The 19,377-nt window shown below is 36.6% G+C and overlaps 1 protein-coding gene across 2 annotated transcripts in view; it reads left to right on the top strand.

The window, feature by feature from the left end:
• The first annotated feature begins 8,538 nt into the window (after positions 1–8,538).
• The window catches only part of LOC129271283 (NADPH oxidase 5-like), a 33,662-nt gene continuing 22,823 nt past the window's right edge, over positions 8,539–19,377 (top strand). Inside the window, exons 1-5 of one of the 2 annotated variants that reach the window (XM_064106481.1) lie at positions 8,539–8,592; positions 9,179–9,288; positions 14,840–14,990; positions 15,930–16,140; positions 17,494–17,717. In XM_064106481.1, the coding sequence (XP_063962551.1) occupies positions 9,199–9,288; positions 14,840–14,990; positions 15,930–16,140; positions 17,494–17,717 (676 nt within the window). In that variant the 5' untranslated portion in view covers positions 8,539–8,592; positions 9,179–9,198. Of the gene's footprint in view, positions 8,593–8,674; positions 8,850–9,173; positions 9,289–14,839; positions 14,991–15,929; positions 16,141–17,493; positions 17,718–19,377 lie in introns of those variants that run through there. The other variant, XM_064106480.1, reaches the window with a different exon arrangement.

The following is a 19,377-nucleotide window of genomic DNA, read 5'->3' as shown; positions in this document are numbered from 1 at the left end:
CGTGGAAAATCAAAATATTTCATATTTCATATAATAAAATACAAAAGAAATAGTGAGTGGGTGATGTCAGCGGTCCCGTCATTTGCATACCGAACAGGATGTGCATAGAACTGTTTTGAGAAATTAAGCGAAACTTGAAAATGTTGTAACTTTCTTATTTTACATCCGATTTTGATGAAATTTTCAGCGTTATGCTTGTTCGATTTTTCTTCTTCTATTCAAATCAGCTTTTGTCGGGGTGGACTTGTCCTTTAAGCATGCAACAATAGGCCTACAGAGAATCTTGTGTTCGAATCTCCTCGCGGTCTAGCTCTCTTTGACGATACATTAATCCACGTATGCCACTCTCCATTCAGGTATTACTCCAATTGGTAAAATCTCTGACAGTCACACGATGACCCTTAGCGTCTCCCTGAAGGTCCCTTTTTTTTTATACAGGAGAATGAATTCCTTGAAACCACTGGACAGACATAGAAGAGAAAAAACTAACACAGAAACAGATCAAGTTTGTTGAAGATTGGTATTAAGATCACAGATCCTCTCAATCGAGAATGAAACCAATAGCGTGATGCCACAAATGTGCAACCTTGACGTGATTCACTTCTTGTACATATTCCACGTGTAGTCTATTGCAAGATCAGGGCCCGTTGCATAAAACTTTTGCCATAAAAAAACTCTGGCAAATTTTTTGTCAGAGTTTTGTAATGTGTAATATTCAATGGCATAATTTTATTTGCCAGAGTTTTCGTTTATTTGCCAGAGTTTGTTATGGCAAAATATTTATGCAACGGGCCCCTTGAGGTGTTCTTTTTTATGAGAGATCGTGTAACAGAACATTAAATTGTGTTTATAGCTCAACATACAAATGCTCATAATTTTCGTCGATCTTATTCTCTGAATGTTCTGCTTTTACATAAGCTAACTTGCTCCAAGTTTTCATTTCCTTTTAAATCGGATTTATAGTTCACTCACTCCAAAGTCTCATTTCTGCCTTTCTTCATATTCTAATCTTATTGTCAGGACTCGATTGACTTGCATCCTTCGGAAGCGGATTTAAAGCTTTATAATATCATACAAGAATCATACAAAGGTCTTCAAAGCCACGTCTTCATTGTTGATATCGATGATTAAAATATCTTTTGACAACCCTTCCTATCATTTCCCTTCAACCATTTGTGATCTGTTAGGTGTGTGTATTAGAACCTACTTCGTATATAGAAGATTTACAGAACAACGATATGAAGAGTTTAGTTGCAAAAGGGCTTAGGTCCACTTTGGACCATTCTGAGAAAAACCATGTTTTTTATTCTCACTTACTGCAATATTCTTATGAGAAACTAAATTGTCATGATGTACTACCCTACCATGTGAACATAAAATTGGGTATAAAATTAATCTACCTGTCTTTAATTTTTTTCTATAAATTCTTTCAAAAATTATCATTGTGGTCCTAAGCCCTTTTGCAAGTAAACTGAAATGAATCCAATCTATTTTTATTAAAAAAATGATTTTTCTTTGCCACTTTTTCACGTTTTCATGTAAATTTCAAATTTTCTTTGTTTTCATCAAAGCGACTAAAAATTTAGAGGTTTTGAGACAGAAAACATTAAAATGTATGAACAATGGACCTAACCCCTTTTGACAAATGAGCTCTTCAGAAGAGTTTGTTTGCATAAGGGGTTAGGTCCACTCCAAGAAAATCTTTTTTTTTAATTCTCCTATATTGCATATTCTTATGCGAAACTGAATTTTCAAGATTCCCTACAATGACATCATAAAATTGGGTATAAAAGAAATCTACCTTTATTCATATTTTTTAAAATATTATTTTCCAAAAAAAAAATCGGTGTGGACCTAATCCCTTTTGCAACTAAACTGAAATGAACCTAACCCCTTTTGAAAAAAGGTGATTTTTCTTTGCCCTTTTTGATCCCTTTTAAATAGGAATTTCAACTTTTCTTTGGTATCATCTTATAGAGCTACTAAAAATCTATACATTGAGACCAAAAAAATCAAATTTGATGAAAAATGGACCTAACCCCTTTTGCAAGTGAGCTCTTCATATATTAAAATGGAGCCATGCTGTAGTAAACAACATAAGTAGGGAGAGAATAAATGGAAATCATCACATGCATAAAGGGTCCAATTACTAATTTAAAATTGATATAATGACATAAAATGCTGTCCAACCCTGTAATTGGTCAGATTTGATATGAAGAAGGGCAAAGTTCCCCAAGGTTAACAAATAGATAAGAAAAAACAGAATAATGACAAATAATGAAAGTACATGTATATGAATGATTCAGTAAAATCAATTAATTTATACATAAAGGCCTATAATCATCACAAAGAATTTCCGGTTACAAAACAAGAAAACAGCAATATCTGAAAAGGTTACTATGATTTCTTTGATTTCTTTATTGCAATGATTTCTTTAAGAGGCGAGTTTCACAAACTGTGTGCCCATGAACAGATATATTTTTTCTATCATGTTTATGTCTGAGGAAGTGTCAAAATGCCCCCAAGTAGAAATAATGATAAATACATAAAGTTAAAAAGTAAAAAAAAAACGGGAAAGAATGCACATTCAGAGCTCAAACCATCCTTGAAATTAATACCGATTGAGTCACGAGTGGATTAAAACCCGACTCCTGAAAACATTGACAACAATAGAAATAACTGTGTCGGGAAAAGAGAGGAAAAGTGAAACAACAATGGGTTAGGAATCACCCCCCTCCCCTTATAGTGTCCAATTGAGTCTGTTGTCTTTTATTTTTGTTTATCAGACCCATATATCACAATCTTATTTCCATTTCTCTTATAAATATGTATTTTTTTATTTATTTTGTTTTTCTTCATTCTGTTCCGTGTTTTGCCTCTCGACTGAATAATATTGTCGGATGACAATTATTCCACTGATATCATATTGGAATTGAATTTTGGTGAAGAGTCTTTTTTTGTGTTTTCCTTTGTTGGTGGTTGTGTGCGCCTGCTGGTGGCCCTTCCACATAGCTCTCACTTTTCTGTTTGTTTTTGCAATTGTTGTGTATCTTTATGTACTATGTCTTATATCATCTGTTTTGTTACTGTGTCAGGACGCTTGTATATTAATTTGACCTTCCCCTGGTTATCCGTGACTGCACTTCCATTGACACATTTAAACGCTGCCTTAAGACGCATCTGTTCAATGCTTCCTATTCTTAATTGTTCTTTAATTTATATCTGTATTTGTACTATTCTCTCTCTCTCTCTCTTTCTTTTACTGCGCCTTGGGTACTCTGCAGAGTGGATTTGGCGCATTACAAATAACATTCATTATTATTATTATTAAGCTCCATAGTAGCAAAGGGGTTTATCAGGGGAACACTTTTTTTATTCGTAAATGATGTTACAACATTATTCATGGACTTTAAAGATAGCGTCACCAAGTGGTTTAAACACAATTCTTTTCAAAAGAAGAAAATCGAGAATTGGATCGAGCTTCATAGTAAAGGAAATTTATGGCATTTGTAATAAAATAATAATGTAATGATTGATGTAAAGTTAGCACTGTTTCAAAAAACTTTTAGTTCATTATATCGTAAAGTCGATTTAATTTCTATAATAACTTCGCCAATGGGTCAGATGCATAAAAAGTAGCAATTGCTTCAAGCACAAACAATAGCTAGCCAAGCAAAAGATCACGCTTCAGCAATTGCTTTATGTCATATGCATAACCCTTTGCTAGTGCTTGAGCAGTTTTCTGGCCTTAAAGGGATGGTCCGGGCTGAAAGTATTTATAGCTTAATAAATAGAGCATAATCCACTGAGCAAAATGCGGAAAATTTCATCAAAATCGGACAACAAATAACAAGGTTATTGAATTTTAAAATTTAGCAATATTTTTTTAAAACAGTCTTCATGACTATTCATTAGGTGGGCTGATGATGTCACATCCCCACTTGTTCTTCTGTATTTTATTATATGAAATTAGGTTTATTCAATTTTTTTCCTCCAAAAACAAGAAAAATTGGATTGACAACTGATTTAGTGCATTAGGTATTTATTGCTGCAACTTATATAATTATAAGGGAAACAAATTAATCACACAAGTATGAAATAATGAAAAAAATTATGATTTTATGTACTAACATAATAAAATGGAAAGTGGGGATGTGACATCATCAGGCCACCTAGAGAATATTCATGACGACTGTAAGTTTTCACAAAATATTGCTAATATTTAAACTTGAATAACTTTATTATTTGTTATCCGATTTTGATGAAATTTTCGGCATTTTGCTCGGTGAATTCTACTCTATGTATTAAGACATAAATATTTTCAGCCTGGACCATCCCTTTAACGTTTGCTAGCGGTTTGAACAATAGCGACGTCACGCTGGTGCGAACACGACTCACAGAAAAGGACTCGATTGAACACAAAGGTGTGGCAGTGCAATTTACCGCTTCTTTACATCTTTTCCTCAGATGTTGTGACTAACTCGTTTATTTTTGATGAATTTATACATGTGGCATTTGGTGTGCGCTTATTTGGAAGAATACAAATACATGTAGGTTACACATTGGGGTTCTCTCTTAAGTGCATAAACAATATTAAAAACACGCAAATACACTGATCAAGCAAACACTCAAGTTGCTCTGACGAAGCTTGAAAAAAACCCAAGTGCTTAAACGCACAAGCCAAAATACTCGCTTAGTGCTTATACCTGTGTACGCTGTTTAGCAATAGCTAAAGCGCCTAGGAGATGCTAGAAGTCAGCGGTTGCTTGAACGTACTAGCAAAAGCATTTGCTCGCTCATTTTTATGCATACGGGTACAAGCAAAAGCTTAGCAATTGCTACTTTTTATGCATCTGACACTGTCATTTTCTGCTATACTATGCGTTGGTGTGACAATGTGTCAGATGCATAAAAAAAGAAGCAATTGCTTTTGCAGATTCAAGCAAATTTCAAGCAATGTCGAGTCCTGCCTTTTCTGTGAGTCGTGTTTGCTCCAGCGTTACGTTGCTATCGTTCAAACCGCGAGCAATTGCTTTCTGAAGGGAAAGAAAAGGGTTCGAGCATAGGCAAAGGGCTATGCATACATTGGCGGGAAAAGCGTAAAATTTAGGGGGGACGGAAAAAATATTTTCACAGTCGGCTGCTAAAAGCTGTTTTTTTTTTTAATATTTGTTTGTTTACGGGGTAATCTACACTAAAATTTGTAGTTTTAAATACATCTTAGTTCTTCTTACAAACAAGATGTGATATCTAACAAGGCAGGCGCATTTACAGGATTTTGCACCCGATTGGCCCTTCCTGATTTTGACGGGTGAGGTCGAGGAAGCAAAGCCCCAGGCACCTTCATAATTATGATATCTCCAGAGGGCATGTTGTAAAAGAAAAATATGTATATATTTACATTAAATCAATGTCCTAAAATTGCCAAGTTAATCCCATTAGAACATTTTTTTTAGATATAGGACCAGACGACAACCAAAAAGATTTGAAGAAAAAAACTTATTCATCACTGACGATGTATATATACCTGAATTGCAATATTTAGTCGTACTTTTCATATTTTTTTTGTTTCTTATTTGTTTATTTCATGTATTTTTGTATATTCTGTGAACTTTGTATGTGCCTGTCTCCGGACTGCTTAACAAAGTCTTCTGATATAACAATAAAACCAAATTGAAATGAAATTGTCAATTTGGACAATTGGGGGGTTTTATATAAGGGGAAAATGAGGAAATTTGAGCTAGCGCTGAGTGTGAGCTAGGACATTTGCGCGCATTTTCAGACTAAAATGTATTTATTTCAATATTTTTGCGTTTCCAGTCTTTTCAATAATATTCCTTACATTTCTTGTAACATGCCCAGAAGGATAATTGACAAATCCCCGTACGCCCTCGGAAGCATGGGCATAGAGTCACCGCCGAGATGTTTATTGAAATTTGGTTCTATTTATTATGGACATATTTTTCCTAATAATCTCCTTCATTTTGGTGCGAAAATACTTTTCTGTTGGTTGTCAAGTTTTTCTGAACAAAATTGCATTGGGAACAAGTTCAAAATTTGTGTATTTTCAGAGTAAAAACCGCAATTTTTCACTATTTTATAGAGGTTTTAATATTTCATTGTTTTAGCTGTTCAGTGCACTTGTTATTTGTTTCCCCTACCTTCTTTTTTCTTTCTTCCTTCCTTCATTTCTACCTCATTCGTTTCTTGCTTCCTTCCTTTTTTATTTCTCTTTTTAGGGGGGGGGGCGTCCCCTCTTTTTGAAATTTGTGGGGGAAGGACGTGTCCCCCTGTCCCCTTTCCGCCGCCTATGTATGCCTACGAAGTAAATCAATTGATGAAGCATGATATTTTGCTTGGCTAGCTATTGATAGTGCTTAAAGCAATGCATCTGACCCATTACGCGTTGCTGCGTTTCGCATCTACAACATCACAACAACATTTTCACGTGTTATATAAATTGCATTATTTGCAGGTCAGTCTTTTCCGACGAGCTGAAATTCGCTTCCAAAACCATAGCGTCGAAGAAGTCTGTTTCCGTCGTTGAGCGAAAAGTGTATACTGTCATGACTGTATATCTGTTGTAACAGGCGGTAGGCCTCGTCATATGAAATTGAATGTATTGGTTTCTTTTATTCCTTTATCAATTTTCAACATACACATAAGAAAAAAAAATGCAAATCAGTGTATAACAAAACACAAACAATGAGCTTACAGTTTTTAACAGGTGATATCAATACAATAGAAATACAATAAACTCATATCACATTATTTCTCAGCACAAAGAACTAAAAAAAAATGTATGAATGATTGAGTGCAGGCTTTAAAGGAAAATAATGTAAATTAATAAAATAGAAAAAAACAGTTATGATGCCAGGCTTGATGAAGCGCTGACCACTAATGGGGTGTTGCAAGAAACTTGCGATCAATTGCAAGTCTATTTTCGGTCCCTAAATCAATCATATGTCTCGCAATTGATTGCAAACTTGTGATTGATTGCTAATCTGCTTCCTGAAACAAGGAGTGTAATCTGATTTGCGACAGTTTAATTTGATCTATTGATTGTAAAATTAGAACAGAATGTTTACAATTGATTGCAAATACTTTCTTGCAGCACCCCCTAAGACACTTGAATTGTACATAAATTAATTACAGCGTAAGTATTAAATAGTGATAATAATAATAAAACAACAACGTACAGAGAAGAGGATGTAGAGTGAGTAGAGCAGACTTGGAGATTGGATTACAGGGGAGATAAACATTATAAATGTACTTGTAATTGCACGCAACTAATTGCTTGGACCATGTCGTCATTTTCATGATAGAAGCGATAATCAGCCAAAATACCGAAGAACGAAACTATTGATGCAAAAATCACATACATGTAGCACTTACAATGGGAATGGTCCTAAGTCAGTGCTACGTACGATTGCCCTGGTTTTGGCACTAAATAGGATGGCTAACTTTATAATGTTTATGAGATAATTGTTGAAATAAGTTGTTTATTCCGATCTATTTTCTTCTTTGAATGTGGTGACCCCCGCCGCCCGTCTACTTCAACGATTGTCCCTGTCACTGGCTTCCCAAAGAGAAGATTTGACACTTCATGATTTCAGGATTTGGTAAGTTATAAAGTATGTTGTCTTCAGTGCCTTATCACAAAGGGATCAGGGTAGCATCTTCATTGATGCGTACATCATTCATCATATTGTTGTGAGCTTCTTTCCTGATTCTCCAAAAGAAGAATCCAACCGAAATAAAAACTTGTTTTTAGAGGAAATGAAAAATCAGACAAGCTAATAGGTGAAAGTTTGAACAATATCGGACAAACAATAGGAAAGTTATGAATTTCCAAAAGGTTGTAAAAATTGGTATCACTATACCCAAGGAGACTTCAAATTGACCGCGTATGTGATGTCATAGTGATGTAAGGCAAGGACTACTGTTTTATGTACTCCAATACATAATATGGCTAAAATGTCATTTTTTCAAAAGTTTTACTTCAAATTATATTTTTCTTTCATGAGGACCTAAAACATATACTACTAGGGTTATGTTTAGATCACTGCCCCAGGGAATGGGTACTTTGGAGAAAATCACAAATCCCTGATTAATAAGTACATAGCCTATGTGAAAATTGTCCTTGCCCCTTGTCATAATTTACTTACCCAGTCTTTAATTTAAAATCTGCATAGTCATAGGGATCTCAATTTTAAAGCAGCCATAACTTTCTTATTGCTTGTCCGATTTCCTTAAAACTTTCACCATTCTGTTTTATTTTATTTTCTCTTTTGCAACATTATATTTTATGACCAAGGCTGGGTTCCCCTTTAAACTCTTACAATTATATCCGTTCCTTTCCTGAGGGTGTAGAGGTTCTTCAGAGGCGACGCCAGTACATTTTTTTAGGAGGGCACGGAGACATAGGGGTAAAGTCAAATTTTCAAAAATGAATTAGGCGTATTATCGATTAATATTTTTTCCCCCCTTTCTTCCTATTTTATGGTTTCTCCTCATTCCTCCAGTTGAAAAAAAAATAGAGAAGGGAACGATCGCCACCCCCTTGTGGTACCTCCCATTTACTCTAGGTAAGTAGGCATGATGATTGCGATTTGACTTAGCCTTGAAGATTATCCAGGAAGCTTTGGGTAGGAACAAATAATGTTCAATGAACAGATCATCGATTTCAATGGTTGTGTCTGAAACACGAAATTGTTTACACAATTACCTCAACACTGATATCATTCCTCCATATCTGCTTGGCATAAAGGGGTTCATGTATTACTTTTTTACACAATTAAGGCATTTACAGCCAGGGACTTTATAGATCACTGGAAAATGACAGAGACGTAAGTACATTCTATTTTTATATATTTGCAAGCTATCAGGAAAGTATATAGCGATAATGAGAAATTATTCTTAGAATACATAATATATATAGTATGGCGTGTTTGTTTGACAGGGGGGGGGGGGTTACCGTGGTCATTTTCAAAGCTCCAATATTTATTACCTCGAGGGCCACATCGCCAAGAAATTTTGATCATGAATAAATAGCGTAATAATAATAGAAATATTGGTACTTACAATTATGCCGAAGTGACAAGTTTATCTTGTAATTGATATAATGAGATTTTGGTGATGATAATTCTCTCTACATTTTTTTTCCCGAGAAGGCAAGGGGAAGATGAGGAATGGCTAATGAAATTGGATCAGCAGTTCCAAGAAATAGCAGGAGATGATAACCTCATTGATTTGGATGAATTCAAGAAAGCACTGAGAGTCAAAAAGGTATGCGCGAAACGTGACATTTTGTGCAACTCACCTGAATTTGTTACAATGTCGTGTCATCATCAGTGGCGGCGGAAGCCAAACAATTTAGGGGGGGACCACCAAAAAATTTTGACAAGGAAAAAAAAAATAGGTTATCAACCAAAATTTTTGGGGGGACCAACACAATTTTTTGACAAGCCAAAAAAAAAAAAAAAAAAAAAAAGGTTATCAACTAAAAATTTAGGGGGGGATCGTCCCCCCCACCTCAAATTTAGGGGGGGGACAGGTCCCCCCCCGTCCCCCCCGCTTCCGCCGCCTATGGTCATCATATCTCTTGCATCTGAAGCACTGATTACAAGCTATATTTCTGAAATTAAAAGACCATGCTACAGTGCTCTTCGTTGTTTTTATTTCACTAAAAATATTACAATGGTCTCCCTTTTAAACTTCACTCTAATCAATTAGTTCGTTTTGAACGAAAATGTGCAATACGTTTCATTTACACCCTCTTAAATTTACTTGTCCAAACTTACCAATACGTCGGTAGATATGTGTCCAGTAAAAAAAAAAGATCAAAATCAATCGTTGGCGGATTTTTGAGTTTCCTAAGGGGGTGCATGTTTGTTCCGAAAAATCTGAAGAGAAACGATCTGTTTATGGACGTTCCACAGTTAAAATGAAGTCCATGTCTTTTAAACCAAATTTTGCGGAGGGGGGTGGGTCTGTACAGATCGGATGTGGCCACCCGCCCGGAACAGCCATTGAGTTCTGTCAATTTAATGGTGAAATCTCTAAGACTTTGTGTTCATATTGACAATTTTCTTCGGTTGGACACGTATTTATTTGACTAATTATTTGGTTGAGTGCACGTGTCTCGAGATTCTCCTTCCAAACCAAACTTTTTAAAAATTATATTTGCCTCCTTTATTTGAGGCAGAAAATAATATTCATATTGCCTGAAGTGTCTGAAGCTCTGAACACATAGGACAGTCAGAGCATGGATCCATGGTCAGAGCTAGTGATCATGATTGCTGTATGTGCATTTTTGCGAGTGCTTTAAGGAGTTAATGTACGTGCACTGCAATGATCTAAGACGAGTGATCTGTCAATTGACAGATCAACTATTAATTTCGTACGAATTTTTTTTTTTTTACTTTTTATTCATTTTTTTCTTTACTTTAATTTTTTCCCACCTTTTTCTTGTTAGCAAAAAATCTCAAAAACTCCTTCACCAATTTCCTTTATAATGTTATCATTCATGCTGATCTATTATCATGATTATGCCATGTGATTGAAACGAGTTCAAAGATATAAATGTTCACAGGCTACTTGGGATGATACTGGCAGTGTCAACGACGCATTCCAGACTTTCTCTAAAGTCATATCTATTCGGCAAGAGTCAGGTCTGTTAGAAACACCAACAGTCAGGCGCTGTTTTGGAAAATCCCATCATCACTCATGTCTTAATTATCTATGACAAAAATCAATCATATTCACATCATTTCAACATCAGGAAAAAGGTCATGCAGAGGTCATGACTCACGCGTCAAAATAAAAAAAAGAATACTAAAAATCATGTTTGATCTGATTAGCCGTTTCAGCTCATTGTAAGCATTTCATAACTTTGCGATCGTGCACGTATGCGCGCACGTTTTAGTGCGTCACGCAGTTTCGCAACATCAAATCACTTTTTTATCAGTGCATTGGTAACATAATTATGAGCAATTTGATACCTAGATCAACCTTCTAGGACCAGTTATAAATCAATTAGCCTCATCCGACAATCAAAATTTGCAGAACGCGCGTGCGCCCACCAAAGGCAATATATTATGTGCAAAAAACATGCCTTTATACAAAATTCATTTGAGCTCTTCAAGAAGTCTGTTGATAACACTTTTTTTTTTCATATTCGAAAAGTGTAGGCCTATATATGGGAGATATGATTTCATGTCATATTTGACCCTAGATGTTATCAGGACGTCGTCAAAATGGCGTCGGAACTCAAAACTTCAATTTTTATTCTTACGACGTCATCATACTTATGCGAATTTGACTCTAACTCCGTAAATATTGGTCAATTTTCGTCAGTTCTCGATATGTTGTAGCCGAGGACATACTCTTTCTGAATTATTGGCTTATTTTTTTATTTTGAAAATCGGATTAATCAAATTGGCAATTTATATAGGCCCGTCATTTTCGCTCATTTTGCGTCTGAGCTCTACGGTAAATAACTTTTTTCTCATAACTGGATTTTACGTTCTTTTATTTCGCGAGCCTTTTTTCCCTATTCTTGTCAGTTTTCGCTGAACTTTGGGTATGCTGTAGCTGAGATTTTAAGCTATCGCCTAAGTTGCCACTGGGATCATGTCCGAATTTCATATGAACGCATTTCACTTGCAAAATTGGACTTAGGATTCTCGTAATTGACTTACTAGTAAAGTCTGTGGGAAATAGTGTAGCTCAATCGGTTAGGCGTCAGACTTGCGTCGCCAGCGGTCATGGGTACACGGGTTCGAGCCCCAGGGAAAACATGAGTAATTCTTTTCTCTTATTTTTTTCTTATTACCATTTCACACATGTTCCTTGATGAACATTACAGGGTATAAAAGTTAAAGTATTGCACAATAAAAAAGATTAATTTTGTTTTCCCATATAAAGTTTATATGTTTATTACCTATATCCTAAACAAAAATTATTTTAGGAATAGGCCTAATTGTTCAGATTTCATCATGATGATCATATTGATCTGAATTGATAAGGTGATCGTATTCATGATCATGAGAATCAGAGACAGATCGCGTAATTCGTCCTCATGACGAATTAAATTCTAGTTTATAATTGTGTTTCTATTCATAATGAAATCTTATTGATTTCATGATCAAAATAACAAACAAAAACAGCCAAGAAAAAAAACGTAATACTAAGATATTACGGTTTACTTCGCCTTCGGGAAAGTTGATGAAATACGCTGTACGCATATATTTTTGTAGATTCCTTAAATGCATGTTTTCTTCACTCCAATTGTGATGAAAGGTACTAGGGTTCTGTATTGATATCATAATCATTGAGCATTTCGGAGCATTAATGCTTGTGTATTTGTTTTTTTCCCTTTCTAGGTTTTTATGCTTTCTTTTTTAAAGTTATAGTCTGCCTCACTTATGTTTCCTTGCCTGGTTAGATACTGAAAGTTGCCCTTAATTTAGGTTAATCTAGGAAAGGAAGAATGATCATTACGCCAGTTCATATGTGATGGTTTGAACATGATCATAGCGCCATCTGTAATGAATGATTGGAGAACTGTCGAATAAGGTTTTTTTTTTAATCAAGTATTAATTTCTCCGGCAAAGTTGCATACATGTTTTACTTTATTACGCATTTATAGTACATTGATAAAACGTTCTCTATGTCAGCTTCTCGCAGTCCGACTTATCTACTGTAAAAAAACTGTTTTCATATCGTACATATGAAGCGAAAAAGCTGTGGTATTCGTGAATTCAATAATTTTACTCCTAAAACTCAACTCATTTAGAGCAATATTTTTTACATTTTGATTCTGAATATTATTGATTGGCCTTGAGGGGAACGTCAAATATGTTACCCGCAAAAGAATCATATTGGCCCGAGACTTTAGACGAGGGCAATATGGTTCTTTTGAGGGCAATATACTGATGTTCCCTCAAAGGAGAACCAGTCATTATTATCGGTATTACTTACATCATGCAATACAAGCTTTTATTTGGTACAATTTATATACCCGTTTATAACTATTTCTGATGTCAGGTTATTCACAAACTTGGCGAAGTAATCCTTGCTAAGCAATTGTGATGTAATTTGTCATCGCACAATCGCACATCATGCATGGCGCACGCATACACATTAATCCCGGCGCACACTATGCGATCCGATTTTAAAAGAAATTGTAACAAAGATACTACAAGGGGAAGATCGGACAGTACATAGACCGCGTAATGAAACGCTCGGGAAGAGCGCCCTACAGTGTTGAGTAAGTAACGACCTTTTTTTACCTTTGCGTATCGCGAGATGGTTGTGTACAAAACATATGAGAGAAATGGTGAAGGGGTGAAGGAATAGACGATTTTTACATTTTAAATATTTTTCATTCAATTTTTCCCCCCTTAAATTTGAGATGAATATATTTCAGAGGTTTCTTGGTAATAAAACGTGGAATTATTCCCATGTGCCACCCTTGAGCCCTCTCCAAACTCCCCTCTCTCATTTTCCCCATATGTTTTATACACAGTCGCGTGCCGATATGCGAAGGTTTACTTACTCAACGCTGTTGGGCGCCCTTCTCCATAAGCATTTATCGAGCGTTTCAAAAAATCGTCGAAGTGTCCGATCTTCCCCTTGTAGTATATTTGATTGTAATAACATTTGAGATAAACATTGACGCCGATTAAATATGTGCGATCAGAGGTCAGAATAGTGGTAAGGACTACTGAAATCGAAATTCTGTCTAGTTCGTGCCTCCTTGTAGGAATAAAAGCGAATTTCAAATCGCAATGACGTCATCATCGGCTGCGACGTGAAACAGATTTGGACTTTACTACGACCATAGGACTTGTCGCAAAGCAAAATTATTATTTTATTATTTCTAACACAATGTCAAACATCAAATAAAATGACTCTACTTCTTGGAACCTACACGTTTGAAGCTTTATGCGAATTATTAGAAAATCGCGTCTCATCGGATCGCAAAGTGTGCGCCGGGCTTAAAGCCCGTCTCACACTATTTGGTTCGTTGCGATTTGAATTTCAAATTAATTGTGATAACATTTGATATGGATATTCAAACTAATAAAGCAGAAATATATGGCCAATGTTGCCCTTTGTTTTTGTACAGTATTCCAATGGACAAGGCCCGGGGAGGGCAATATTGCGATGTTTACCCCGCTGGTCTCGGACTGAAAGTTGCGAGCGAAACATTGCATTGGTTTATCTGGTGAACTGCCTTATATAGGCAATAACGTTTGAGATGTGCAGATTTTGTGCGCATGCTCTGGAATATGCCTAGCGCGCGAAATACATGTACAGCTTGGAATCTTTGGAATAATTGCCCAGTCCCATCCGTGTGACTAGTTGCATTTCCATTAAAAAAATAATACTGGGCACGTATGGATGAATGATTAGAATTTACATCAATGTTTGAAACACGTATATACAAACACAATGCACATTAGGATGTCATTTAAAAGGCTACATTTGCACCCTTTTATAGTGCAGAATAATATTGTTCTCTTTTCACAAGAAGAATTTTGCATTCTTAACGGTTACATTAAAAGGCTATATTTTGCACCATTTAGGAGTGCAGAGTTACAAACTGCCACCCGTTTGAATGCAATAATTATCTCACTCTACATCCAATAGCACTTTCGGGACGTTGTGCTTTTTGTAGAATTTTCACTTGAGGCGCATGATGGCTCCACCTTTCTGCCAGTAATCAAGTTAAGGTACAAACTTTTTTTCCAAGTGTGTATATTGGCAAATTAGGAGTAAAAAATCAATTGATTTTATGAATCGTGACTGTTTCTTCTTTTGCTATCTACAGTCGTTCTTTGCTGAGCGGTTCTTTGCGCTTATTGACACGGACAAGTCAGGGAGTATCACTCGGAATGAACTCATAGCTGGTCTCCGGTTTCTTTTCAATGGAACTCAAGAAGAGAAAATCAACTTTCTCTTCCGGGTGTACGACGTGGACGGTAGGAATACGATGTTGTCTGATTCTGCATGATATTTTTACGTCAAAGAAGGACATTGTAGTCAATTGTTGCCTGGAATACATTTTGATGGATTATCCTCACTAGATAAACATTGGAATAAAACAAATAAAAATGAAAGAGTGTGAAATCAAATGGAAAATAAGAAAAGCGTCCCGTAGATCAATGCCAAATCACTGAATAACAATATGTTGGAATCGCGCCACTGAACCTTGAAAGAGCCCTTACGCGATTTTTTTCAATATTTTTTTTTATGTATTCATTTGTCTCGCAATCTACTATGGTCAACAAGGAAATTCTTGATCACTCTCGCAAAAAGTGTTCACTAGCTTTCTAGAAAATTCGTGATCACTCTCGCAAAAAGTGTTCACTCGCTTACAAGTTCACGAGCTTTCGAGTGCCGCTGCAACTATTTATCAAGTGACGAAAATTATCTGATAACGAAGTCTATTTATACCAATCCCCAGGACCGTACGCACGAACGCGGGAACAAAGGTGGGCACTGATCCGTGCACTTTTTGCGAGAGTGATCACGAATTTCCTTGGTGACCAAAGTAGATTGCGAGACACTGAAATGAATACCCTCTAGCGATTATTTCAGTCCGCAATAATGAACCTATTAAGTATTTTTTATATCCCTCCTCTATGCAATTCTGGAACCCATTTTATAAACCTCTTAGAATACCAAAATTGCATTAAATTTAATTAGTTACCGAAATACACCAATCCGATTAGCTGAAAGCAAGTTTGTTACATAATTTATATTTTTTAAAATAAAACTCCATTGTGAAACGGGACGAAGAACAATGATTTATTGTACAGCATATTGAGTGATGTCTCCCCATGTATTAAAATATTTGGAGTGATATGAATAAATATTCAATATATGATGTGTAGTATTATGCGTACATTCATTAATAGGAAGTGGGTACATAGACTTCGACGAGCTCAAGACAGTACTACGCTTTTGCACAACTGAAAGTGCGTTGACCCTTAGCGATGAAACCTTGACTGAACTAACCCAGACACTTTTCGACTATGCCGATGTCGATGGCAATGGTCAAGTGAGCTATGAGGAGCTTTCGCAACAGCTACAGCGATACCCTGCAATCACAGCTAACCTTAGTCTCAGGTGGGTCCGATATACTGCAATGTTCGGTAAATATTGTTGAGAGGATCCTCGATTTAATAGTTCCAGCCTATATTGTCAAAACATTATCTGCATTATGTTATAGATCACGCCCATTCCAGCTATCTTCAAGGGCTAGGGTAAACTATAATCTAGGCGGAGGCTGCAGTTATTGTCTTTGCTATTATGCTGAATTCAATTAAGCGATACGTCTGATGTGACTACGAAAGACTACGAATTAAGGATACAAAGCATCCACCGCCTATAGACACCCATTTTGCTTTGGGTGTTTTTTTTCTTCTAATTATCGCCAATGGAATGCATATGTATGAAGAAGAAATAAATCGGACCAATCAGAAATACGTGGGAAAGAAGAAGATACATCAAGTAACATGACGTCACATTCTTCATCCAAACTGGCGAGTACGAGTACACACGAGAAACTTCTGCGAGAAAATTTGGATTATAAAGCCGATAAATTCGGCATTCCCAGCGGAAAATTCGTAACGTTATTGATGACGGGAGGGATATATTTATTGCTTTACCAACAGGATATAGAAAAAAGGTAATCTAACAGGCAATCCCGCGATCACGGCTTTTATGATGGAGATGTCTCAAGTTGGCACACAACCAGCAATACATGTACTGGTCCCGGTACCACAACATGTCAAACGACGAGTTCGTGGGGAAATTCGAATGAACAATCGTTAATTTGACGTCAGGTCTCTCCAATATACTTGCACACTAAAGTTTGCCGAAAAAATAATTAATCTATTGTTGTTCAAAAGATTTAAAACGTTGTTTTGTAGACATTTAGTTTATGTATCCCTATCTCCTGATAAAAAAAAAAGTAATGGACTTCTTATATCTGATTGGTCGAACGTAACTTTGGTATGCCGTATTTGGCGCTGTTGTTTGAATGAACATGAATATTGAATAGGCAGACAGGTGTCACCTGGCGGGCTCCGTAAGAGGCGGTGGATGCTTTGCATTCACTCGCAAAGCCAGGGTTTTGCGAGCTTTGCATCCACATTTCGCATTCTTTGCAACATCAGACGTATCGCTTGGGTAATAGCATAACAGCAAAGAAAATTACTGCAGCCTCCGCCTAGATTATTGGCCAGGGCAAGGATTAAGACAGAAATAAGAAGTTACATAAGTTTTCTACGTGTTTGGTTACATTTCGCAATAAATGAATCTACTTGCAAGAAAGTTTGAATATGGCAAAGCCAAAATTATAATTATAGTTTTAAGTCCTTAGGTAATATAACAATATTATACAAGACCATGATGACATTCGATATTGGTGACCCAATACCAAAATAAAAATCGCTTCAAAATTTCTTATTTTAATAGCGCCGCCGATTGGCTTAATCCTCAAAAGAAGAAGCCCAAACAGCAATCAGCAAGAAAGAATTGCTGCAGTTATCGCACAATCCAGAATCACCTCTCCGTCATCATCTTCTGGGTCGTCTTCGTTATCATCAATGTCGGACTAGCAGGATGGGGTGCATACCAGGGTTATGCGAGCGTCAAGGATGCAAGGGACCCAGCTGCTTTGGCCATTGCAAGAAGTGCAGGTATCTTGTCCATAATAAACTCGTTTAACTAATATCCTTGGTAGGAAATAGAATAGAAGACTCTCCATCTGACCTGTCAGTTACCTTGTCCAACAATTACAAAAATGCGTAGTAGTGGAGCGGTTATGTAACAAAAAATGGCCAAGATGCTCGGATCTGGCAGAAAGTGTGAAATTTGGCATACTGGGGTATTTTTGGGCGCTGATTTAAAAATTGCCGGCCCCAAGCGATTTGACCATCGTGTCGGCCGCCATTTTGAAATCTAAGATGGCCGCCATGAAAAATCATTAAATGTCATTTTCTTGAGTTTTTCATGTCATGTGACACTGAAATTTGGCATATATGGGTATTTTGAGGCACTGATTTCAAATATTGCCGGTCCCCAGCAATTTGACCATTTGGCCGGCGGCAAAATGGCCGCCATCTTGAAATCCAAGATGGCCGCCATGATATATTATTGCAATCATTTTCTCGAGTTTTATATGAACTGCGGTATTGAAATTTGGCATGTAGGCCTAATTTGGGGTGCTGATTTCAAAAATTGCCGGCCCCAAGTGATTTGACCATCGGGTCGGCCGCCATTTTGAAATCCAAGATGGCCGCCATGAAAAATCATTAAATGTCATTTTCTTGAGTTTTACATGGCATGTGACACTGAAATTTGGCATATATGGGTATTTTTAGGCACTGATTTCAAATATTGCCGGCCCCCAGCAATTTGACCATTTGTCCGGCGGCAAAATGGCCGCCATCTAGAAATCCAAGATGGCCGCCATGATATATTATTGCAATCATTTTCTCGAGTTTTATATGAACTGCGGTATTGAAATTTGGCATAAAGGCTTAATTCGGGGCGCTGATTTCAAATATTGCCGGTCCCAAGTGATTTGACCATCGGGTCGGCCGCCATTTTGAAATCCAAAATGGCCGCCATAAGAAATCATTAATGTAATTTTCTTGAGTTTTACATGACATGTGACACTAAAATTTGGCACAGTTTGGGTATTTTGAGGCGCTGATTTCAAATATTGCTGGCCCCCAGCAATTTGACCATTTGGTCAGAGGCAAAATGGCCGCCATCTTGAAATCCAAGATGGCCGCCATGATATATTATTGCAATAATTTTTCGAATTTTATGTGGACTGTGGTATTGAAAGTTGGCATATAGGCTTAATTCGGGGTGCTGATTTTAAATATTGCTGGCCCCAAGTGATTGGACCATCAGGTCGGCCGCCATTTTGAAATCCAAGATGGCCGCCATGTATATCGAAAAATAAGACCCCGAATTTCTTCTCCCTTTCACTGCAAACTTTCGAGTGCACTTAAGCGTATAACCAATACATAAAGACACGTCGATTGAGATCAATAGGGGTGCATGGTAGATATACATGTCGAGTGAACAATGGGTGCGAAGGGTGACCGTTGTTGTACGAGCTTGATTTCACCCTCCATGGAATACACTATTCCACCACACATATTTGTCATGGTACTATCGCCAATCCTTCTTGCTACGAGTCTGAAACTGCATAGATTTCCCGTTTTACAGGCAAAACGATGGGAGCTATATCGCATACGATATGATATTTCAACAACTGAACTTCTCTTGCAAATTATATATCGAGGAATTCATAATTTTACGACAAGAAAATGTAAAATTTTG

This window comes from Lytechinus pictus, chromosome 11, assembly GCF_037042905.1.
Source record: "Lytechinus pictus isolate F3 Inbred chromosome 11, Lp3.0, whole genome shotgun sequence".
Taxonomy (NCBI): Eukaryota; Metazoa; Echinodermata; class Echinoidea; order Temnopleuroida; family Toxopneustidae; genus Lytechinus; species Lytechinus pictus.
This window is presented reverse-complemented; position numbering and strand designations above follow the sequence as displayed.